Below are 25,576 nucleotides of genomic sequence, written 5' to 3'. Positions count from 1 at the left end.
CCCCGTGTCAGGCTCTGGGCTGATGGCTCAGAGCCTGGAGCCTGTTTCCGATTCTGTGTCTCCCTCTCTCTCTGCCCCTCCCCCGTTCATGCTCTGTCTCTCTCTGTCCCAAAAATAAATAAACGTTGAAAAAATAAAAAATAAAAAAAAAAATAAACAAACATTAAAAAAAAATTAAACTTGTCAGAGAGGCTAATCACTGTGAGCAGAAGCTTCTCGAAAGGGGCGGTGGAGCCCTACACTCAGGGACACTGAGGAATTGTGCTGGGGACAAAGGAAGGGGCTGGGCCTGTGGGTTCCGGCCTCAGGGGAGAGGGGGGCTTAGCAGACTGTGGGGTTACCGGAGTGGGGTGTGTCCCCAGCAGGAGGGGACAAAAGAAAAAGAGGCCCCGGTGGCACCAAGAGGAGCAGGGGAAGGACGCAGGAGGCAGTGGGGACAATCCAGAGGGAACAAGAGAATGAGGTCCTGGGCGGTGGGAAGGAGGGTACCCCGTGGGTGGTAAATGCAGCAGCGGAATGAGTCAGCAGTGCCTCCGTGAGGGGCGGAGGGTTGTCTTGGGGGAGAAGGTGAAGTCCAGAAGGATACTTTATATAAAGCATCTTGGGGAGTAGGCTTTAATGTGAGCTCCTGTCTCCTGCGCCCACCCCCTTCCTCTTTAGAGAGTTCTCACTGGAACTTGCGCAGAGAAAAATAAAAAAGACTCCGTGGTAAAAGACCCAGCTCCTGCGGGTCGCCGGAAGCACGTCTTTGGAGAAGGCACGAATGTGTCCACCGCCCCCAACCCCCGCCTGCGGCCTTGCTCTGGATTTCAGAGGATGCTGTTGTGGCACAAAATGGCAGACATCCCTGGATTCCTCTCCATTGAGAGTTGTCCCCAAATCCAGGGTGTTGGACGCTGGAAGAACCCGCAAATTTTCTACAAGAGGCTGGGACCGAGTTACAGCAACTGACAGACATGTTGCCTGCTTCCAGAGTAGGGATTAATCGATGCTTTTTCTCTTTTCTTTTCAACCCCAATCAGGGAAGAAAAGAAACCAACGTTCATTGAAAACCTACCGTGTGCCGAGACCCTTCCATATGTCAGCTCCTTTAACAGAAGGTGATCGGATCCGAAAGAGGAAACTATAATGACGGGGGAGGAGGGGACCTGGCTGTGTTCTTGAAAGCAGTTTCGCATTCCCAGGAGAAAATACCAGCGAGTCAGGGCTTCAGATGCTGACATCCTCCGAAATTTCATGGTTAGGCAGTCCTCACTATGCAGCGGACGCTGCTAAGTACTTGCAGAATGGATGACCTCCGAGGTCTCTTCTGACACAGGTTTTTGTGATCCTGTAAATAACAGAACCAAGGGCAGCAGAGCCATCCAGAGCACCTGAGAGAAGCACCTGTTCCGGGCAAGTGCCGCCCACAGGCGAGGCGACACCTCACAAGGGGGCGGTGCTGAGCTCGGTCGGGAAAGAGGGCCAGTGGCACAATGAAATCCAGCGCCCTTGTGGCTCTGGGAACGGAGTTCCCGCATAACGGAGGTGGCTGTTCTGCCCCCAAACTCCCCGCAAATCGTCCCACTGTTGGTGTGCAGCTGGTGGCCATGGAATGGCTCAGGCCGCCGCTCTGGGTGCCCTTGCTCCTACCTGTCTGTCCACGCACAGGTGACACTGAGGTGCGGGTCCTGGGTCCCTCTCGGCACACGTGCCCCAGAGCCAGAGGGGATGCGGCCAGGCCCGGCCTTGTCACCCACTGACTATCCCACCCACCTTGTGGTGCGGCCCGGTCCGGCTTGGCCCCGGGACCCCAACGATGAGCCAGGCCTGCTCCCTGGTCCCCAGATAGAGCGTGGCACCCTGGCGGCCCACACACAGAAAAGGACCCGCGTGACCCCCCAGAATCGAGCAACGCCGAGATGATGCACCAGACTCCGGCCCAGCCGTGCCTTTGGAAGTGGGTGGGGCTGACACGCAAAGCCTTTTCCCTGAGAAGAAGAAAGGGCCTACTGTTTCCGGAAGAATGAAGAACGGGTCTGAATACAGGTTTTTCCTGGGATGAACAGCACCAACTGCTCTCAGGGGAAGGAGAGGCCTTCCAAATCCTTCCCCAAATGGATCATGACAGAAGCCTGGATGGGACCCAGCACTTGCCGTGTCCTGGTGTGGAATGGCAGCCACCACCTTCCCTTAATGGGGGGCCTGTGCGCTGCGGGCCGGCCGCGGTTCACTCGGACGCTGAGTCTGCTGTGGCCTCTGCTCACAGCGACCTCAAGTCCCTTCCACACCTGCATGTCTATTCCATGGTTTGGGAGGGACGGCTGGCTGACAAGTACCAATAAGAGGCTCAAGGCTGTGGACCTGATTGGCCAGGCCAACAGACAGAGGCAGGACCCAGGTCCTAGACCTGCCCGAGGTCTGAGGTGCAATTACCCAAGCACCAAGACTCAGCCCCAAAGTCTAAAAACATCTGACCGATCGGCCACCTTGGTTCGGATCAACATTTAGGACGAAAGGCCTAAAACAAAGCAGTGACTGCTATCTGTGTCCTATGTCCCAGTTCTCACGGCAGGAAACTTGCCTCCCCCCCACCCCCACCTCTTCCCTGAGCGCTAATCACAGTAATTAAATGACTAAGGTCCCTACATGCCCACTACCCTGGGCCTCCTGCTCCCTCACAGGACACCCCCTTTTGCAGGACAGGCCCTGTCACGGTTCTCGTGCCGCAGGGGTAAAGTGGGAGCCCTGGGTGGGCTCTACGAACACCAGGAGGCCAGGCACCATAGGAGGGGTGGCCCAAGATCCTCGGGCTCCGTCTCTGAATTCCGGCAGTGTCCCATGGCCCAGGTTTCCAATTCCCACTCTGTAAGGGACCCCGTAACTTGACAGGTCCCCGGCACCGAGCCTGAATTGGCTCCACTCTGCAGCCAGGGTGTCGGCCCCCCTGCACCCATGTGATTCCTCACACACCACTGGCACGTCCAGCTCACTCCCCACCACACCGTCCTGGCCCTTCAGGAGCCGCAGAGCTGTCTGATACAGTGGTTGACACTTTGACAAATTACTGAAAGCCCAGCTAATAGGACTAAAGCACTTTCTCTAAGAAAAGTGGTTTTATCTGTATTTACGCCCAGTATATCCTTGGATAACAGCTGACAGAAGGGTAAGCCCAGCTCAAGGACAGCAGATGAAGTGACAGCGTCTACAGATAAAATAAAGTGGGTCAGCTTGACTGGCCACCCCTATCAGAGAATCCTGGCAAGAATCAAGGGGATTCCAGCTCAAAAGCATACAGAATCGGGGCGCCAACTCTGGCTCTGGTCATGATCTCACGGTTCATGGGTTCAGGTGCCGTGTCGGGCTCTGTGCGGACAGCTCAGAGCCTGGAACCTGCTTCAGATTCTGTGTCTCCCTCTCTCTCTGCCCTTCATCTGCTTGCACTCTGTCTCTTTCTCTCTCTCTCTCAAAAATAAATAAACATTAAAAACAATTTCGGGGCACCTGGGTGGCTCAGGTCATGATCTCACAGTTCATCGGTTCGAGCCCCACATCAGGCCCTACGCTGACAGCACAGAGCCTGCCTCTGAGCCTCTGTCTCCCTCTCTCTCTGCCCCTCCCCCACCTTCACCCAAGGAAACAAAACCACTAATTCAAAAAGACGCACTCCCATGTTTACTGAGTGTGATTTACCACAGCCAAAAGCACGGAGGCAGCCCAAGTGCGCATCCACAGACGAATGGGTAAGGATGCGGTGCATGTACACGATGGAATGTCACTCAGGCGTAAAAAAAGGAACGAGGTCTTGCCATTTGTGACAACATGATTGGATCTAGAGAGTACGGTGCGAAGTGAAATAAGTCAGAGAGAGAAACGCAAATACTGTATGATCTCACTTACATGTGGAATGTGAAAAAACAAATGAACAGAAAACAGAGAACAAACTCATGGTTGTCAGAGGAGAGGCAGGTGTGGGGAGGTGGACGAAATGCATAAGGGCAAGCAGGAGGCCCAACCTTCCGGTTAGAAAATAAATAAGGCATGCGGATGAAAAGTGCAGCACAGGGAACAGTCAATAATACTGTAAAAACGTTGTTTGGTGACAGGTGGTGACACTTCTGCTGAGCACGAAGTAACGCGTGGAGTCAGTGAGCCAGTATGTCATGTACCTGAAACTCACACAACATCGTATGTTGATTACACTTCAGTTAAAAGAAAAAGACGGTCTCAGGACAAGTTGTGGCCATAAAACAAAACAGTAGGCATAAACGTGAGGTACTTCAAAGGCAGATTCTTTTGACCAACTAAAAAGGGAATGAGTTTCTACTTTTTTTCTTTTCTTTTTTTAACCCAAATGATTGGGAATGAAAATGGAGAGGTGGTTTAGAGGGCAAATAGGGGAATTCAGCTTCAGATACACTGACTTTTTTTTAATAAGTGACTTTATTTATTTAAAATTTTTAAGTCAACTCTACGTCCAACGTGGGGCTTGAACTCATGACCCCAAGAGCAAAAGTTGCACACTCTAGGGGCGCCTGGGTGGCTCAGTTGGTTGAGGGTTTGACTTCGGCTCAGGTCATGATCTCACAGTTCATGAGTTCGAGCCCCGTGTCGGGCTCTGTGCTGACAGCTCGAAGCCTGGAGCCTCCCTTGGATTCTGTGTCTCCCTCTCTCTTTGCCCTTCCCCTGCTCATGCTCTGTCCCCCTCTCTCTCTCTCTCTCAAAAATAAATAAACATTAAAAAAAAAAGAGAGTTGCACACTTTACTGACTGAGCCAGCCAGGCGCCCAGACAGACTGAATTTCTGGTGCAGCAGATAATGTAAATTGTAAAACTGTCCAGTGGGATGAACAGAGATTAAAAACAAACAAACAAAAAAATCACAAAGCATCAAATCTACTTTTTTTGTTAACTTGGTGATACTGCTGACATGCCTTCTTTATCCTGCTCCCATAGCAATGTGGCCAAAATATCAAGGAAGACAGCAGAATAATACAAGCATCCAGAAAAAAAATGTATTTCAAGAAATACTACAAAATCTTATAATAAAACTCGACTTCTGGGAATAACACCATCAAAACCAGACTAGATATAACACCCAATGCTGGTAAGGGTGTAACACGCAGGCATTCTCGTGCGTGCTGTAAGAAGGGACTCTTCAGAAAGAATTTGGTCACGTCCATCATAAGCCATAGTTAATATCTCGGCCTATAATATTACTTTTGGGAATCCATCCTAAGGAAATATCCACAAGAAAGCACTAGGTATGTGCTGAATGAGTGAGAGTATTTGTTGCATAAAGATGCTCATTAGGGGCGCCTGGGTGGCTCAGTTCGTTAAGCATCTGACTCCAGCTCAGGTCATGATCTCACGGCTTGTGAGTTCGAGCCCCGTGTCAGGCTCTGTGCTGACAGCTTGGAGCCTGGAACCTGCTTCGGATTCTGTGTTTTCCTCTCTCTTTGTTCTTCCCCTGCTCACACTCTGTGTCTCTCTCTCTCAAAAATAAATAAACATTAACAAAATTAAAAAAAAAGAAGATGCTCATTATCTGTAACAGTAAAAAACTGGAAGCTACTTACATATGCAACCAGAAGGGGAGAGATTGAGAACATTACGGGACCTCAGTGGAGCCATTACACAGGCATTAAAACACCACTTACAAAGCCAATGTGGTAACAGGGAAATCTTTTTTTTTTTCTTTTTTCACTTACCATAATTTTAAATGAAAAAAAAAAAAAAAAAGCAGGCTGTGTGACTATACCAACGTTGTGATTTTAACAGCAGCATTTGCGTTAAGCATTAGGATCCGGTGCACCCTTTCCCCTCCACTCTCAAACCTATCTGCTTTTGATGAGAAGGAAGGAATGGAGGATGTTAAAATCAGCCTCTGGGGTGGTACCTTGGCTCCATCCACGCTGATGATGCGATAGCTGTTCCTGGTGACATCGTAGAAGTAGGAAACGGTGACCGCCTGCTTGCTTGCAGGCACCCAGTTCTTCTTGGTGCTGGGGTCGATCTGGAAGACGTGCGCCCGCGTGGTGAAGATAGGCTGTTCTCTGCGAGAGGAGAGAAGCGCGCGTGAGTTGAGGGAAGACGGCCTCGTGTGTCGCTAGTGACTGCTGGCCCCCCCTGTGGCCCCCAGAGATTTTCATAGCTTACTGGCAAAGATACATATGCATGAGGACAATGAAAATAAGAGGAAAAAGAGACCCCAGCAGAGGAGGCACTGAAACCCCGCACACTGAGGCTTCAGGGCGACTGTCCTAACGAACAATTTGCCTTAAATGCCACTCCTAGTCCAGTGTTCTGCATCCTGCCGCAGGCCGGCTCTTTTCCTGGCAGCCTGTTGTCCTCTTGGGGATTTTGCGACACATTTATTTTGGAGGATTCTGCCACCATTTTAGCATTCTGTAATCCACTTTGCAGCTTGGTTGTTATATTTCTATGAGTACTTCTCAAATCCGCAGCATTTTATGAATGATGGCTTCATTCGTAATGGACTGAGCTTTCAAGTTTTGTTTCCAACTTATAAACCTTTTTGAGTTTTAAAGTCATGAAACCCACCTCTTTTGCTATTCTTGCCTCCGTATCACTGTTGTTGCTTTTTCCCTCTGCACGTTTGTAAATTTTTAATGTGATTCTTTGCATGTTTTTTTTTAATCTTTATTTATTTTTGAGAGAGAGACAAAGGCAGAGCGTGAGTGGGAGAGGGGCAGAGAGAGAGAGAGAGAGAGACACAGAATCTGAAGCAGGCTCCAGGCTCTGAGCTGTCGGCACGGAGCCCGACGCGGGGCTTGAACCCACGCACTGCGAGATCATGACCTGAGCCAAAGTCGGATGCCCAACCGACTGAGCCACCCAGGCGCCCCTAATGTGATTATTAACCAAATGAGCACACTATCCAGGTTTCTTTCTGACAAGTGGGGAATTAATTCGATCTTGACAATAAGCATCAAGAAATAAGGCAGATGGATAAAAACCATAATGTATTATACTGCAATTCATATTTTAAGGTATCTGCCTCACAAAGTAAGGTAAAAATCAAACACGGCCTCATTGCAGAATATACCTAATTTTAAAGAAACAGTCTTCAGGCAAACTGGCTCAAAAATCCTTAAGGTGTTCAGGGGCGCCTGGGTGGCTGAGTCGATTGAGCATCTGACTCTTAATTTGGCTCACGGTTCAAACCCATGGGGTTGGGGTTCTCTCTCTCCTCTCTCTCTCTCTCTCTGCCCCTCCTCTGCTCATGTATGCACACATGCTTTTCCTCTCTCAAAATAAATAAACTTAAAAAAAATCCTTTAAGTGTTTAAAATAAGATGGGGGAAAAAGCCAGCAGGATGTAAAGATAGCCCCATCATTCATAAAATGCTGCAAGTGTAATAAGCATTTACTAGAGATAAAAACAAAACCAAAAGGTAACTTAGGACGAGTTTTCAAAATCCCGACAATGCCAAAAGAGACGACATAAAACAGTAGGACGTGACAAATGGGTAAAAAAAAAAAAAAAAAAAAAATCAAAAGGAGAAAATGAATTTTAAGTAGTCTGGTCTCTAGACAGAGTGGTTTCAGGCAAAGCAGGCTTTGAATCCATCCTGCCTATAGAAGGCTCATTACTGGAAAGAAAGCTCTTTCTTAGAAGAGAAACTTCTTCCTAGAAAAGCAATTTACTACTTGAGCCTCATGCAAAGAATACAGAACATCACCATGAATATCAGCATCGGCCATCGACTGTAGACAAATGCAGAAAGATTTTCATGACTGTTGTTCTGGGAGAATAAAAGCCAAGGGCATGCTGTGCGTGCCACCTCGATGTACCTGTTAATCGAGAGGCCAGCTTTCCAGAAGAACCAACAGAAGCATTCACTGCCCCCCCCCCCCGAAAACTCCCTTTTAGATCCCAGAGCAGGACATGTGTCCCTGGGGGTGTGGATTACTAGGACATCTGTCTTCCCTCAACCCCCCCCCCCAACCCATTCCCAAACTGACACCCTTCCAGCGGCAGGCGGACTGCGTGTGGAAACAAAAGGGATATTCTCATTGTAATTTCCCGCCTCTGCTGTCACCAGGGGCCAGCCTGCGGGGGAGTGTGTGCGCATGCACCCGACTGCAAGCGCTGCTAATCACGTCCACGTGGGGAAGTCTGACATCTGGATCCCCCAGCTGTGCTGTCGGCCCCGGCACCATGTTTTGCGAATCATCTAAGCACAACACCATAAAGGAAAACACTTGTTCACATGGCATTCTCGTGCACACGCAAGAAGAGGGGCTGACGGAAAGGGCAGAAACCACAGAAAAGGTTTTCAAAGAAATCATGCAATGTGTACACATATCCAATCACGGTATACACCTGAAACTCACACAGTGCGATATGCCAATTGTACTTCGATAAGAGAAAATAACCACACTGCGCTGAAGTCCACGCCTCCCTGGCACCGAGGGGGAACAAGCGGGCAGGGGCCTGGGGGTCAGGCAGGAGCCCTCGCTGGGGAAGGGCTCGGCTTTCAGACTTGCCCTCGTGTCCTCCACACTGAGGAAGAGGGATTGGGTCCGGGCTTTAGCACCATTAGACCAGTGTTTCCTAAACCTCTGATAAAATTAGCTGGGGCACTTAATAAAAATACAAGATCCCCGGGGCGCCTGGGTGGCTCAGTCAGTTGAGCATCTGACTTCAGCTCAGGTCATGATCTTGTAGTCCATGAGTTCAAGCCCCGCGTCGGGCTCTATGCTGACAGCTCAGAGCCTGGAGCCTGCTTCAGATTCTGTGTCTCCCTCTCTCTGACCCTCCCCTGTTCATGCTCTGTCTCTGTCTCAAAAATAAATACACATTAAAAAAAAAAAACACCAAGATCTTGAGCCCCAACCTACCCCACTCCCCACCCCCCAGAAACCTGGCTCTAGGGGGAGGAGCTAGGTAGGTCTATTTCTTTTTTAAGTTTATTTTGAGAGAGAGAGAATGAACAGGGGAGAAGCAGCTGGGGGGTTGGGGACAGGGTGAGTGGGAGGGGACAGAGAATCCCAAGCAGACTCTGTGCTCTCAGAGCAGAACCCAATGCCAGGCTCAAACTCAGGAACTGTGAGATCATGACCGGAGCCCAAATCAAGAGCTGGGCGCTCAACCGACTGAGCCACCCAGGCGCTCCTGGGTAGCTCTGTTTTTAACAAGAGCTCCAGGTGATTTTTACCCCCAAAGAAAATGGGGAGATACGCACATCAGACATAGCAGGTGATCTAGATAAAAAGATGAAAAAAGTGACCCCACAGCTGGCATCTCTCCTCCAGAAAGACACAGCTAACTTTGAATGACACGGAATGACTCGAACACTTCCTCCCTCAGCCTGAAGGGGACTACGGTGACACCAAGAACAGGAACTTGGGGTGCAAAGGGTGGGGAGATGCTCGGTGAGGCAGGAGTGCTCTGGGCAGAGACGGGGGTGCAGCTTATGTGGCCAAGCAGTGATCTCCTGCAAGCACCCTGTGTCCCTGAGGCCTGCAGGAGAGAGGAAGTGAGGAGAGCAAAGCGAACAGAGGTGGGGTGGGAGGAACAGACAGACAAGAGACGGGAGAGCTCCTGACCAGGGATAAGCAAAAGAGGAGAGTCATGTGCATGGCGTGATTCAGGTCAAGGTGAACACACGGACAGGAAGATGCCCCAACTCCACATCTGCCCGCTCAGCTCTGGGGATGGGCCATAGCCATCGTGGGTCACCCTGGGGGCCCCACCCAGAACGCCAAGTGTGTCGGAAATGCACAGCGGACCCAGCTGACCACGCCCTCAGTGGCCGCAGCCCTGCTCGCCGTGGTCAGGTCTCTGCAGGGCAGAGCGGGGAGAGCCCAGGACCTGCCTTCCTCAGTCCTGGGAAAGCCAGCCGGCCTGGTAGCAGCTTTACACCCAGGAAACTACCCACGATACTGAGATTTCCACGTGAATAACCAAGCCTGAGGCCAGTGGGCAGTTCCATTTAATTCTTCTAAAATTCAAAAATCTAATGGTATTTTAAAAAAAGGCGGGGAGGGGGGGCAGGGAAGGATTGGGGAAAAAAAGCCAGCAGTTAACATTAATGACTACTTACCATCTGCTGGTTTTGACATGTGACCTCTCCTTTAGGAGCACAGCAATTCTCTGGCTGGGGGGGGGGGGGGGGGGGGCCCAGGTGGGGAAATGGGGGCTGAGAGAGGCCAAGGACCTGCCTTGGGCTACACTGTAAGCAGCAGACCTGAGATTTGAAGTCGGCTCTAAGTAACATGGTCACCCTCCCTCTTAATCATTATGCCACACTCTCTAAAATAATAGCTGTCTGCAAGAGGCAGCTTTTTTTTCTTTACTTTTTTTTTTTATGTTTATTTATTATTGAGAGACAGAGAGACAGAGCATGAGCATGGGAGGGACAGGGACAGAGGGAGACACAGAATCCAAAGCGGGCTCCAGGCTCCGAGCTGGCAGCACAGAGCCTGACGCGGGGCTTGAACTCACAAACTGCGAGATCAAGACCTGAGTTGAATTTGGACGCTTAACCGACTGAGCCACCCAGGCACCCCTGCAAGAGGCAGCTTTTGATGTGGTTCCCAACCATCCCCACCTCCTCGTAATCACGCCTTTATGTAAGCCCCTTCCCTTGAGCACAGGACAGTGGGGGTGGGGGAGGGAGGGTAACCTGTGACTTGCTTTTAACCAGAAGAATATGGCAAAGGTGATGGGACATCATTGTGCAAGTAAGCTACATAGGATCGTAGCTTCTGTCTTGCTAGCAGATTCTCTTGACTCTCTTGATGGCATTGGTGAAGCAAGTCGCCGTGCTGGGGAGACCCCCAATTGCAGAACGGAGAGTGGCCTTCAGCCAACAGCCAGAGAAGAAATGAGGCTCTCAGTCCAACATGCCCAGGGAACTAAAATTCTGCCCAAACTGCTTAGAAGCTTGAGGTCAGATCTTTCCACGGTTGAGTCTTCAGATGAGATCTCAGCCCCCATTGACACCTTAACGACATCTCCTAAGAGACCCAGAGGACCCACTTAAGCCATGCCCAGACTCTAGATCCAGAGCAAGGGTTTTGTTTTAAGCTGCTAAGTTTGTGACAACTTATTGCACAGCAAAAGATAACTAATACATTGACCTTCATAGAAAGTTTACTATATACCACAAATCCTTACATCTTTATGGGCAAAATCCGGGGAGTCTATAAACCTGACCGTAGAATTCAGAAATGCAGACCCCAGCTCTGAGAGATCCCCTGAAAAAAACGAAAATGCTGGAACTAGGGCACAGAAGTCAGTTCCTGTAAGTGTGCAAATCAGTATAAATAGAAAAATTCAAGAGAAGCAGAACTTTCCAACCCGGGAGGCCGCCTTTCCCTCCCAGCAGGGAAAAGCTGAGGGGAGTGCGTATCAGAGAACAGAAACTACCTTCATACCCAATTTTATTCTCCTTTCTTTGGTGTTCCATGGTTAGGGAGTGTATTTCAAAAATACTCCCATTCGTTCTCCAGCGCTTTAAATAGAAAGCAGATGTTTCCGGATGGCAAAAACGTTTCTTTAGGCAGACAATATAACCTACTGTTCCCTCGCACAGTCTTTTTAGAGCTGAATAAACACCAATTGCTGCTTATTGAACACATTTTGGAACCTGACAGTAATTGTCCCCAAGAATAATTAGACACTCTGTGCAACATATGTATGTTTGGGATATGAAACCCACTCAGCAGAGACTCCCGCTTTGAACAATTCCTGGCTCCGTGTAAGATAATTCTGCAAAGAACTGGCAGGACCAGTTTTTGCAAGAAAAAAAAAAAGGAAGAAAGAAAGAAAAATGATGTTTTAATGTATCATAATCCTTCACTGGCAATGCTCAGCTTTTTTCTGAGATGAATCTGTAAAACCTCATGATTCTTATTATTCCTACTTCTGTTTGATTTGAATGAAAACAAAGCATCCAGGCATTATGTTACAGCTATTTAAACAGTTTCAGAGTCTCATAGGATGCCCTAACTAGTTTAGCTACCTTGGGTCTTGAACCCCTGCAACACCACTCACACAACACCAAGAGAAAGGCCTGCCCTCAAGCTCAGAGGACAGTAAGGTAGGGTCTGCCCCGATGCAAACACCTTCCCCGGTTCTACGCTCCCTCGGACCCACTCCAGTTGTGCTAACGTGGTCTGCAAGCCCCCGGTGAGCCACCCCAGACGGCCCTGCTGTTTTCCTGCGGGCACTTCCGAATCACCTGCATTTCCAATGTGCATGTGCACGTGACCTGCCTTGAGCCCATACTTCCTCCCCTGCTTGGCTGGCCAGAAGCTTCTATTCATCCGTCAAGTCCCATCAGAGCACCGCGAGACGTCTCATCTGTGCCCCAGGACACGGGTTCGGGACTGAGCATCTGTCACAGGGACCAGCAGAACTGGCTCACTTGGCTCCTAGACTTTGCTCTAGATGGTTCATAAGGTGCTAGCTGGCAGTCTCAAATTTCCAAAGCCTAGCACACAGAGAGGGTAAAAAAGGAGATAACGGACAAAAGGTCCTCTAGTGCATTCTTCCACGCAAAGACTCTAACTCATGGGCATCCCATGGTTCTACTTTCGTACAAAAGCCCCATAGTAAATATAACATAGTAAAGTGATTGTTGTTTGCAGATAATATGACTGCACACCTAGAACACCCAGGAGAATCAGCTGAAAATCAAGTGAATATGAATAATAAAATTCAGCAAGATGACTAATTATAAAATTGTCGAAAAATAAAACCAACAGCCTTACCACATAGGTGATATAATGGGTTTTTTTTAAATTTTTTTTTTCAACGTTTATTTATTTTTGGGACAGAGAGAGACAGAGCATGAACGGGGGAGGGGCAGAGAAAGAGGGAGACACAGAATCGGAAACAGGCTCCAGGCTCTGAGCCATCAGCCCAGAGCCTGACGCGGGGCTCGAACTCACGGACCGCGAGATCGTGACCTGGCTGAAGTCGGACGCTTAACCGACTGCGCCACCCAGGCGCCCCTAATGGGTTTTTTTTAAAGATCCCATGGACAGTAGCAACCAAAAGCATACCATGTGTAGGAATCTATTGAAGAGGTATGCACAAAGTGTATTAAAAAAAATTAAGAACTTCTAGGGGAACCTGGGTGGCTCAGTCAGTTAAGCATCTTGATTTCAGCTCAGGTCATAATCTCACAGTTGTGGGATCGAACCCAGGGTCAAGCTCTGCCCCAAGCATGGAGGCTGCTTAAGATTCTCTTTCTCTTTCTGCCCCTCAACAAAATTAAGAACTTTTTTTTTTAATTAAAAAAAATTTTAATTTATTTTTGAGAGAGACAGAGCATGAGCAGGGTAGGGGCAGAGTGAAAAGGAGACACAGAATCCAAAGCAGGCTCCAGGATCCGAGCTGTCAGTTCAGAGCCCGACACGGGGCTCGAACCAACAAACTGTGAGATCACGACCTGAGCCAAAGTCGGACGCCCAACTGACTGAGCCACACAGGCATCCCAAGAACTTCTAAAGGCACACAAAAGCAAACTTTAATAAGACACGTTCTGCTCTTAAATAGGACAAGTGAACAGAAAGCTGTCTATCATCCCTAAATTAATACATACATTTGTCACAATGATCAACAGGAATATATTTAGAACTAGATAGGGTTATTCATGTGGAAAACTCACCGTATGAAGACAGCCAAGCAGATTCTGAAAATGAAGAGCAATGAGGAGATTCGGCCCTATCAGATACTGAAATATATTATTATAAAGTTACAGCCCATGTAACAAGGAGGTACGGAGCAAAGAAACACATTGATGCAATGGAACAGTGTTAGAAACAGAAGTCCGAGTGGCACAAAAACAGGCACTCAGATCAATGGAACAGAATAGACAACCCAGAAATAGACCCACAAACGTATGGCCAACTAATCTTTGACAAAGCTGGAAAGAATATCCAACGGAAGAAAGACAGTCTCTTCAGCAAGTGGTGCTGGGAAAACTGGGCAGCGACATGAAGAAAACTGAACCTGGACCACTTTCTTACACCAGACACCAAATAAACTCAAAATGGATGAAAAACCTAAACATAAGACAGGAGGCCATCAAAATCCTAGAGCAGAAAGCAGGCAAAAACCTCTTTGACCTGGGCCGCAGTAACTTCTTACTCAACACGTCTCCGGAGGCAAGGGAAACAAAAGCAAAAATGAACTATTGGCACCTCATCAAAATAAAAAGCTTCTGCACAGCGAAGGAAACAATCAGCAAAACTAAAAGGCAACCGACAGAATGGGAGAAGATATTTGCAAATGACACATCAGATAAAGGGTTAGTATCCAAAACCTATAAAGAACTTGTCAAACTCAACACCCAAGAAACAAATAATCCAGTGAAGAAATGGGCAAAAGACATGAACAGACACTTCTCCAAGGAAGACATCCAGATGGCCAACCGACACATGAAAAAATGCTCCACATCACTCACCATCAGGGAAATACAAATCAAAACCATGATGAGATACCACCTCACACCTGTCAGAATGGCTAACATGAACAATTCAGGCAGCAGCAGATGTTGGCAAGGATGCGGAGAAAGAGGATCTCTTTTGCACTGCTGGTGGGAATGCAAGCTGGTGCAGCCACTCTGGAAAACAGTATGGAGGTTCCTCAAAAAATTAAAATTAGAACTACCCTATGACCCAGCAACTGCACTGCTAGGTATTTATCCAAGGGATACAGGTGTGCTGTTTCGAAGGGACACATGCACCCCAACGTTTACAGCTAGTGCTATCGACAATAGCCAAAGTATGGAAAGAGCCCAAATGTCCATTGATGCATGAATGGATAAAGAAAATGTGGTATATATATATATACAATGGAGTATTACTCAGCAACCAAAAAGAATGAAATCTTGCCATTTGCAACTACATGGATGGAACTGGAGGGTATTATGCTAAGTGAAATTAGTCAGAGAAAGACAAACATCATATGACTTCACTCATATGAGGACTTTAAGAGACAAAACAGATGAACATAAGGGAAGGGAAACAAAAATAATATAAAAACAGGGGGGCTACAAAACAGAAGAGACTCTTAAATATGGAGAACAGAGGGTTACTGGAGGGGTGGGGGGAGGGGGAGGGGCTAAATGGGTAAGGGGCATCAAGGAATCTACTCCTGAAATCATTGTTGCACTGTATGCTAACTCATTTGGATGTAAATTAAAAAGATAAAATTAAAAAACATTTTTTTTAAAAAGGAAGAAACAGAAGTCCGAGGAATTAAGCATGATGCAGGCAGAATCGCTCATCAGTGGGGGCATGGGACTCGCTCCCCGTTATCCCATGACGACAAAGGATTAGGGGCTCCCTGGGGTGAACGTGCACCTGCTGACGCTAGCCAGAAGTCTGTGTCCTCGCCCGGTCTGAGCACTGACAAGCAGGTCACAGGGGACCCATTCTATTCAAGTTATTTCTGCCTGCCCCCAAACTGCCCGGATTAACAAACCTGATAAACGAGAGATCTCACGTAAGTCACATTTGTCACAAACCCTCCTCCTCCACCGACTGGGGGTTCCCTTTTTGGGTCACATTTACATCAGAGATGAGGCAAGTGACCCCGATGAATGCTGGCAGGCTTTCTTAACAACACCGCCTTATATCCCCGAGGGCCTGACGGTTTTCCGGGGCTCTCCGCACACGTTCTCGGTGGGTCCCCCTGTGATGTGGGGTTGACGAAGCTCCAGGACTGGTTCACAGGCTGTGGGCTGCCCCAGAGGGACAATCCCGATCCAAAAGGGCCAGGAGTCTCCGAGAGGGGTGGTGGTCCCGAGCGGCGGGTGGGGATCTCGCCAGTGAGGAGAAGAGGCAGAGTTTCAGAAAAGCAGAGCTGGTGTGGGAGTCAAATATGTGCATGGGGTAGGGTGGGGAGCTTCTCTGGGGTGCAGGGCAGGAAAACAGGTTATGGGAAGACAAGACCAAGGGCAGGATTAAGACAGAAAGTACAACAAAACTCACTCGGCTCTCAACTGAAAGGGACACGAGAGAAGCTTCTGGAGTGCAAGAGATGTTCTCTATCTTCATCTGAGTGATGGATGTGTGGTTGTGCTCACTTTGTGAAAACTCCCTGAGCTGGGTTTTACACTTACAATTTATGTATGCACTTTTTTGTATGTATAACTGAAAAAATTTACTTTAAAAATGTGTCATAGGCAAAACTGACAAAAATGATGATACTCCAGAAATAAATCTTGTTAAAGAACTGCTGGGAAAAAAAGAAAAAAAAAAAACAAAAACACCTCTCTGAAAACTCTAAGACACTGATGAACTACCCTACGACCTAGCAATCGCACTACTAGGTGTTTATCCAAAGGATACAAAAATGCTGATTTGAAGGGGCACATGCACTCCAATGCTGTTGTTGTTGAGAAAAAGAGACAGAGAGAAAGAGCACAATCAGGGGAGGGGCAGAGGGAAAAGGAGAGAGAGACAATCCCAAGCAGGCTCCACGGTCAGCGCAGAGCCCAACACGGGGCTCAATCCCACGGGCGCCAAGACCATGAGCTGAGCAGAAATAAAGAGCCGAATGCTCAACCGACTAAGCCACCCGGGCGTCCCACACTCCAATGTTTACAGCAGCATTATCAAACTATGGAAGCAGCCCAAGTGTCCGTCGACAGATGAACGGATAAAGAAGGTGTGGTATAAACACAACGGAGTATTACTCAGCCACAAAAAATAATGAAACCTTGGCATTTGCAATGACACGGATGGAGCTAGAGAGGGTTACGCTAAGCGAAATAAGTCAGAGAAAGACAAACACCATGCGATTTCACTTATACGTGGAACTGAAGAAAGAAAATAAACAAAGAAAAAGAGACAAGCCAAGAAACAGACTCCTGACTTTAAAGAACAAATTACTGGGTAGCAGAGGGGAGGTGGGTGAGGGGATGGGTAAAATAGGTGATGGGGATTAAGGAGTGCACTAGGGGTGCCTGGGCGGCTCAGTTGGCTCAGCGTCTGACTTCGGCTCAGGTCATGATCTCTCAGTTAGTGAGTTCGAGCCCCGCACGAGGCTCTGTGCTGACTGCTCAGAGCCTGGAGCCTGCTTCCGATTCTGTGTCTCCCTCTCTCTGTCCTTCCCCTGCTCGTGCTCTGTCTCCCTCTCTCTCAAAAATAAACCTTAAAAAAAAAAAGAGTGCACTTGTGATGAGCACCAGGCAGTGCATGGAAATGTTGAATTACTCTATTGTGTATCTGAAACTAATATTACCCTGTATGTTAACTGGAATTTAAATAAAAATTAAAACAAAAAAAAAGAAATGGTATTCTCTACCCCAGACTGCTGGACGTCACCCGGGAACTGTGAGTGCAGCAGTGTCCGTCACTGGAACCACACGGGAGCGAGCGACCCCCACTTGCAAACTGGCCTTCACATCGATGGGCACCTTCTGTTCACATTCTGTCTCTGGAAGGTAACACTGTCTGAGGATTTTAACACGTATTCGTGATTTTATTCCGTTATGTGGCATACCGAGGGAGCATTTGTGCTATCAAAACTCACCCCGTCTGAATCTATCAGGAGAAAAGGGAGTTCTAAACAAAAAAGCAGAGTTCTGTGATTCATGTACTGCGAACACCAAGCCAAGAATCGGAATACATCCAAGTGATGATTTCTAAAAAGCCAGGTGGCAAGCTGCCCAAGTCCTAACGATTAATGAACCCTGGGACAGCTAATTCAGGAGAGCACAAAATACTGCCGAAGCAGCAGTTTCTCTTCCCTTCGCTATAATGCATCTGCGCACAGAGTCCCATATTACACCGCGATGGAAACAAAATACAGGAGGCTGCACGCCACACCTGGTATGAGGGTATGACTTGGCAACGTTATGCCCGATCACGGCAGATGGGATCTTTCTTAAAGGACGGGAAGAACAGCGTTCTCAATTTTAAATGCTGAGGGCTTTTTTATTGGTCTATAGTACAAATGGGGAGAACGTGGAGTGACAGCTAATGGGTTCTGGGTTTCTTTTTTTTTTTTTTTTAACGTTTTTTTTTTTTAAGTTTATTTTGAAAGAGAGAGAGAGAGACACGGAGGGATGGAGGGAGGGAGGACAAGCGGGGGGGGGGGGGGCAGAGAGAGAAAGAGGGACGGAGGATCCGAAGCGGACTCTGCAGCAGGCGCTGTGCTGACAGATCTCATCTGAGAGCCCGACGCGGGGCCGGAACCCATGAACTGTGAGATCTTGACCTGAGCCGAAGTTGGATACTTAACCGACTGAGCCACCCAGGTGCCCCACACGGGTTCTGGGTTTCTTTAAGGAGGGATAAAAATGTTCTAAAATTAGATGGTGTGGATGTCTGTGCAAGTTCTGAATATTAAAAAAAAAAAAAATCAATGAATTGTGTATTTTATATAACTGAATTGTACCATACCTGATTCAAACTGCAATACCACTCCTTTGGGTTTTTTTTTGTTTATCGGTTCGGTTTTGTTTCAACATCAAATGTGGAAGAAAACAGGGAGAAGGACGCCCCAGAGGCCGAGTTTCCTGGCTGGGGCAGTTGAGGGATGTCCGCACTGTGCTGAGCACCTTGCCCGCGGACCATCTGGCCGAGACGCTGGAAGGCCGACGGGCTCCGTTTCCGGGGTGACGCTGCGGGGTTAGACTATGCTGGGGAGCCCACTGGGTCGATGAGAGTACTCAGAACGCCCACAGGGAGAAAGGAGGACACAGACAACGCAACCAGGGAGGCAGCAGCAAAGTCCTGGAGCTCAAAAAAAGTCCTCGGGGTCACCCCACAACCATTTGGTTTCACGTCTATTGAGAGCTACCACGCGCCCCACCTTTTCTGGGAAAGGAAAGCAAAATGACAGGTATCTGAACGGTGGACTGAAAAGATTTAAAAGATTTGTCTCAGGGACATAATAGGGTTGGATTTTATCTCATTTCTGTCCCGTCAGGGGACAATGTTGAGAAAGTAGAGGGGCTCTTTCAAACTTCAGACTGGGTGGTCTCTCTTCCTACGAGGCAGGAGGGGGACCAGGCGAGGGCCCTGGAGCAGGGGCTGCTGGCCCTGCCCGTGGGACCTGGGACGAGTCCCCTCACTCTGAATATAACGATGCAGGGAACATGATCCCTTTTCCACTTTAGCTCCGCTCGCCCAAACGGAACCTAGCTGTCTCTCCTGTGATCATCAAATTCAACAAAAAATCTTCAAAAAGAGTGACTGTGTGCTTTCACAATTTAAAAAACGTTTTCAAGTTTAAAAAATGTAGGAGTCTGAGACTGGTTTTCTCCTTTACTGGTCAATTAGTCTGAGTCCTGGCAAACTGCTTGAATGGTTCATCATTTCCCCTTCACATTCCTGGGTAGCAAAGTCAGTATTCTAGGACCAGCTCAAGAAGCCAACCCTCGCTGAATGTGTGGCTACTCCTCTGAATTCGGGTTTGGGAGGAAAAAAGCTATTGTTATCTTAGGATTCACTCCTATTTAAAATTAAAACTGGGGGGGGGGGGGCGCCTGGGTGGCTCAGTCAGTTAAGCGTTCGACTACAACTCAGGTCACGACCTCGTGGTTTGTGAGTTCGAGCCCCACGTTGGGATCTGCACTGACAGCTCAGAGCCTGGAGCCCGTTTCAGATTCTGTGTCTCTCTCTGCCCCTCCCTGTTCATGCTCTATCTCTATTTCCTTAAAATAAATAAACATTAGGGGCGCCTGGGTGGCTCAGTCGGATAAGCGTCCGACTTCGGCTCAGGTCATGATCTCGCAGTCCGTGAGTTCAAGCCCCGTGTCGGGCTCTGTGCTGACAGCTCAGAGCCTGGAGCCTATTTCCGATTCTGTATCTCCCTCTCTCTCTCTGACCCTCCCCCGTTCATGCTCTGTCTCTCTCTGTCTCAAAAATAAATAAACGTTTAAAAAAATTTTTTTAAATATAAAAGAAAAAAGAAAAAAAAGAAAAAAAAGAGAAAAACATTAGAAAAAAATTAAAAATAAATAAACAAACAAACAAATAAATAACATTAAAACCGGGGGGTTGGACGCCTGGGTGGCTCAGTCGGTTAAGCGTCCGACTTCAGCTCAGGTCATGATCTCACAGTTTGTGGGTTCGAGCCCCACCTCGGGCTCTGCGCTGACAGCTTAGAGCCTGGAACCTGCTTCAGGGTCTGTGTCTCCCTCTCTCTCTGCCCCTCCCCCGCTCGGACTCTGTCTCTCAAAATAAATAACATTAAACATTAATAATAACATTCTTAACATAATAATAAACATTAAACATTAAAAAATAAAATTAAGGTGCAGATATACCTCAAAAGCACATTTGTGATGTTTCCATTTACACTATCAATTGCTCTCTCAGGCTATTAGATATTTCGTGTATTACAAAAAACTGTGTCTAGAAAAACAGGTGGCAATTATAGAGGTGCCAGATTTGGCAAGCACACGTGCGCGTGCATGTGCACGTGCGTATACACACACACACACACACACACAATACAGGATTTCTGGCTAAATTTAAATTTCATATAAACAACGGATAGTTTTTCCGTTATTGTTATCGAGTTGTAATTCAGACACCATAACACTCCCCCTGTGCACAGTTCCAGGGGTCTTAGCTGATTCACAGGATTGTACAGCACCACCGCTCTTTCATTTCAGAGCATTTCCGTCACCCTCCCCCCAAATCCCGTCCTCACTTCTCCCGTTGTCCCTCCTCCCAGCCCCAGGCAACCGCTCATCTACTTTCTGTCTCCATGGATTCGCCTGTTCTGGACATTTCATATAAATCCAATCATACGGTGTGTGGCTTTTTTCACGGAGCACAGTGTTTCCAAGGTTCACCCATATTGTAGCACGCATCAATACTTCACCTGTCTTTTTGGCTGAACGTTTATCCGCTGTATGGATACAGACCCTTTTTGTTTCCCCGTTCATCGGTGGGTGCGCATTTGCACCGTTTCCACCTTTCGGCCCTTATAAATAACGCTGCTAGGCATTGCTTGCGTCCTACGTTTACGTGCGCAGATGTGTTCTTGGCTCTGGGTACATACGCATCTAGGAGTGGAATTGCAGGGTCACAGGGTAACGCTATGCTTAACTCTTTGAGGAGCCGCCAGGCTGACTTCCAAGAGGCCGCACCATCCTGCTGCCCCCGCCAGCAGCGTAGGAGGGTTCCGATTTGTCCACCTCCTGCCCAGCACTTGTTACTGCCTTTTTCAGGTGTTTTTTTTTAATCGTTTTTGTTGTTGTTGTTAAGTTTATTTATTTATTTGAGAGAGAGAGAGAGAGAGAGAGAGAGAGAAGGAGCACAAGCAGGGGAAGGGCAGAGAGAGATGGGAAGAGAGAGAATTCCAAGCAGAGAGCTTGCAATTCAGAGAGCCTTCTGCTGAGAGAATGGAGCCTGACACGGGGCTCCCACTCAAGAACCGTGAGATCATGACCTAAACCGAAATCAACAGTCAGACATGGAACCACTGGGCCGCCCAGGCGACCTGTTATTGCCTTTTTGATTACAGTCATCCTAGTGGGTGGGAGTAGAGGCTAACAGATACTTAGCACATTCTAGAAGGATACTCGTGGACATCCACCCCGAGGAGACAGAGGTGTGCCCACTCCACTGCTTTTCTTGGTTGCTGGTGGCCAAGGAAGGAGCCAGACTGCCTATTTCAAAGTCTCTTATTAACAGGAGAATTTTTTTTTTTCAACGTTTATTTATTTTTGGGACAGAGAGAGACAGAGCATGAACGGGGGAGGCGCAGAGAGAGAGGGAGACACAGAATCGGAAGCAGGCTCCAGGCTCTGAGCCATCAGCCCAGAGCCTGACGCGGGGCTCGAACTCACGGACCGCGAGATCGTGACCTGGCTGAAGTCGGACGCTTAACCGACTGCGCCACCCAGGCGCCCCAACAGGAGAATTTTTTGCGTGCTTTTAGAAACACGGAAAACACAGAGAGGCAGGGTTTAGAGAGTGCCAAGAAAGGAGTTCAATCAACAGTGCAGCCAATGGTTTTTCCATAAGGCAACCTGGGGACACGCAGGCCAACCTGTAGACAGTGGGGAGGCCTCATCTCAAGGCTAGGAAGATGCCCTTCCGGGTGCTGCCATTCTGTGCTGGTCTGGAGTGGCCTGGACAGAGTTACAGCTCAGCATATCCCTGTGCCCTGGGGATGGAGACCGACAGAAGCACCCAGTGCTCAGGGAGCACCTCCACTTTTCTTCCTTTGCCTCGAAGTTACTCTGACCATCGTGTGGAGGCTTGAGCCGCAAGGAGAGGAGAGCTCCAGATCCTTCTAGAACCTCCCTTTTGCAGCTGGAAATGCCCCAGCTGCTCCCGGCCAAAGGTGCCTGCCAGCAGGGCCCAACAGTCTAAGCGGGGACCCACAGCCCAGAGCACACAGCCCTCCCATCCCCTCATCTCGGCGACTGTCCTCGCTTCTGGTATTTCATCCCGGCAAGTAGCACTCAGGGGCCACCTTCCTTAGAGACACAGAAGCCACTGCTCGGAAGAGTAAACTAAGGACAGACGGACGATCACACAGCCAAGCTGTGCAGCCTTAGGAACCAGGTCTTGCCCCCGCCCCTGCCTGGACCCTTCGTCCACACTCCCACGTTCAGGGTCCCCGCGCAGCACAGTCCCTCAGCCTGGTGCCCTGGGAGGTCTCAGCTGCCATCTCTTTTCTCGCCATTTATTCACAAAGTGTGCAGAGCACGTGGAAAAAGGTTTGCTCCAAAAAGTTAAACGCAGAATTATCACAGGACCCAGCAGCTCCACATCTAGGCACACACCCGGGAGAACTGAAAGCAGGGATTCAAACAGACCCTCGTCCTCCAGTGTTCAGTATTTAGACATAAAAGGGACGCGGTCCTGACACATGCTACAACACAGACGAGTCCTGAAAACGTTATGCTAAGCGAGACACAACAGGCTAAAAACCTGTGGGGTGCCTCAGTGGCTCAGCTGAGTATCTGACTCTTGATTTCGACGCAGGTGATAATCCCAGGGTGGTGGGATCGAGCCCCACATCAGGCTCCTTGCTGTGGATGGAGCCTGCTGGGGATTCTCTCTCTCCCTGTCTCTGCCCCTCTCCCCTGCTCATTTTCTCTCTGTCTCAAAACAAAACAAAACTGTATGATTCCACTTATGTGAATCAAAAAGTCAAGTTCATCACGAGAGAAAGTAGAACGGTGGGTGCCAGGGGCTGGGAGGAGAGAGGGGTGGGGAGTTACTGTTTACTGGGGGCAGAATTTCTATCTGGGAAGATGAAAAAGTCCTGGAGGCGGATGGTAGTGACAGGTGCAGAGCCCGGTGAATGTTTTCGATGGCGCTGAATTGCAAATACGTTTAGAAATAGTTAAAATGGTGAACTTTATCCTATTTTACCATGACCGCAGAGTGTGAGGCACGGCCCCTGGGGGGGCTGGAGGGGTGGGGAATGGTGTCCTCATGAGGATGGGGTGGGAACAGCAGGTGGAGAACCGCGCAAAGGCGCAGAGGAAACTGAACAGCAAGCACTGACGGGCAGGTGAAGTGCGGAAGCTGAGCAAGCAGAGAGGGACAGACGAAAGCAGCGAAGAAGGTGGCTAAGGCCGACGCCTGTGGGCACAGAGGTTCCAGGCGGGATGGCCCACGGCACTGAATGGCTCCACGGAGCCACGGATGAGGACCGAAGACGGCCCGAAGAGACACGCGTCCACAGCGCGTGGTAACAAGTTACATCTTCTCGGTCGAAGAGGCACAGTGAACGAAAATGAGAGCCTTTCAGCTACAAATTAGAAAGAATAGGGAAAAAAAATCAATCTCGGGCTGCGAAGTTCTGAGATGGGCAGTAGTGACGGTCACGTAGCAGAATGAACGTGTGTCACGCCCCCAAACTGCACACCTAAAAATGGTTAAGGAGCCCCTCATCGGGCTCTGTGCTGGCAGCTCAGAGCCTGGAGCCTGCTTTGGATTCTGTGCCTCTCTCTCTCTCTCTCTCTCTCTCTCTCTCTGCCCCTCCCCTGCTTGTGCTTATGCTCTCTCAAAAATAATAAACTTATTAAAAAATTTTAAAAATAATAAAAGATTTTGTTAAAAATCCAGGCTGAGTGGAATGCATCTGTCTCTTTTGCGTATAACTTGATGCAGCCCAAGCCTTAAAACTGTCCACTCCAGAAGCCAAGCATTCGCTTCTACGAATCTGCTCAGGGGCAACGAAGGAGGGTATGCAAAGATACTCAGGCAAAAGGACGGCCACTGAAGTACTGTCTATGGAAAATGAAAATAAACACACATACATGCAAAAAACCTCGTGAATAATCCAAGGCACTCGCTAAATAAAGAACCACATATCCATGCAACAAATACCATTCAACCTTTACAAGCCATAAGTGCCTACTTACTAAGATGGAAAGATGTTCCTTTTTTCTTTATCCATTATGATTCATTCTCTATTTCATCACAGTTCAATGATTTACACCCAGAAGTTACAAAATCAGGAGGCCATCAACTGTGGCAGAGTCCCAGATCCTTCTGAACAGAACTATCTAGACCTTGGAGGATTTGAATGTCACTCAAAATCTCTTGCTTCAGAGAAAACAAAACAAACAACGGGAGGAAGGAAGGAAGGAAGGAAGGAAGGAAGGAAGGAAGGAAGGAAGGAAGGAAGGAGAGAAGAGAAGAGAAAATTAAGGAAAAAACCCCAACAACCTTGTAGGTTCCAGGACTCCCACAAAAGCTAGCCAATACTAGGACTGTGGATGCTAAGGACACAGTATTGAGAGAAAAGACAAGGTCACAAAACAGCATCATACTGTGCTCCCATTCTTACAAATACGAATACTAATATAAATACATATCTACTTAACAAATATTTACTCTGCAGCTACGTAAGAGGGCTGGGCTGGGCACTAAGAATACCCCCAGGAAACAAGTCACGGCCGCTGCCTCAGAATCCAGGGAGCTCCTACCTGTCTGTGTTTGGAGCACCTGTGTGCGCAGGAGAAAGACTGTGGCATGGTGGCTATGCATCTGGAGTCTTCTCTGGCAGGACAGAGAACAGGTTTATTGACGGCACACAATGTGAAATGGTGTCTCTTGCTTCCCCAGCCAAAGGTCAAATGTACAACCACGTGGACCAAATAAGACAGGTGTGAGAGGGCCCCAGCACCAGCTGACAGAGGGAGCCAGGCAAGAACTTTCTACAGCACAGTGCCTGTGGTTAACAAAATGACATTGTAGACTTGGAAATTTGCAAAGAGGGTAGACTTACGGTAACTTCTTAGTGTGCGTGCACACACACACACACAAATAATAAGGATGATGATGATGAAGAAGAAAGAAGTTTTTGGAAGGAATGGAAATATTTATGGCACAGATAGTGGTGACAGTTCCATGGTGTGTATGTATCTCCAGGCTCATTAAGTTGTATACATTAAATATGTACAGTTTCTTGCAGGTCAATGATACCTCAGTAAAGTGGTTGGTTTACGTTTATTTACAGGGGCAGGGGAGGGAGCATGACCTGGGGAGGGGCAGAGAGAGAAGGGGGGAGAGAGAGAAGAGAGAGAGAATGAATGAATGAATGAATGAATGAATGAATCCCAAGCAGGCTCTGCACCACACAGAGTCTAACTTGGGGCTTGAACTCACAAACCATGAG

General features: G+C 48.3%; 1 protein-coding gene across 2 annotated transcripts in view; it reads right to left on the bottom strand.

The window, feature by feature from the left end:
- Positions 1–25,576, bottom strand: part of HOMER2 (homer scaffold protein 2) — a 93,161-nt gene that overhangs the window by 35,927 nt on the left and 31,658 nt on the right. For both annotated transcript variants that reach the window (XM_030317282.2, XM_032593556.1), the window contains exon 2: positions 5,879–6,035. In XM_030317282.2, the coding sequence (XP_030173142.1) occupies positions 5,879–6,035 (157 nt within the window). The remainder of the gene's footprint in view (positions 1–5,878; positions 6,036–25,576) is intronic.

The sequence above is a fragment of the Lynx canadensis genome, chromosome B3 (assembly GCF_007474595.2).
Source record: "Lynx canadensis isolate LIC74 chromosome B3, mLynCan4.pri.v2, whole genome shotgun sequence".
Taxonomy (NCBI): Eukaryota; Metazoa; Chordata; class Mammalia; order Carnivora; family Felidae; genus Lynx; species Lynx canadensis.
Note: the sequence above shows the minus strand (reverse complement) of the source record. Positions and strands in the feature narration are given on the sequence as shown.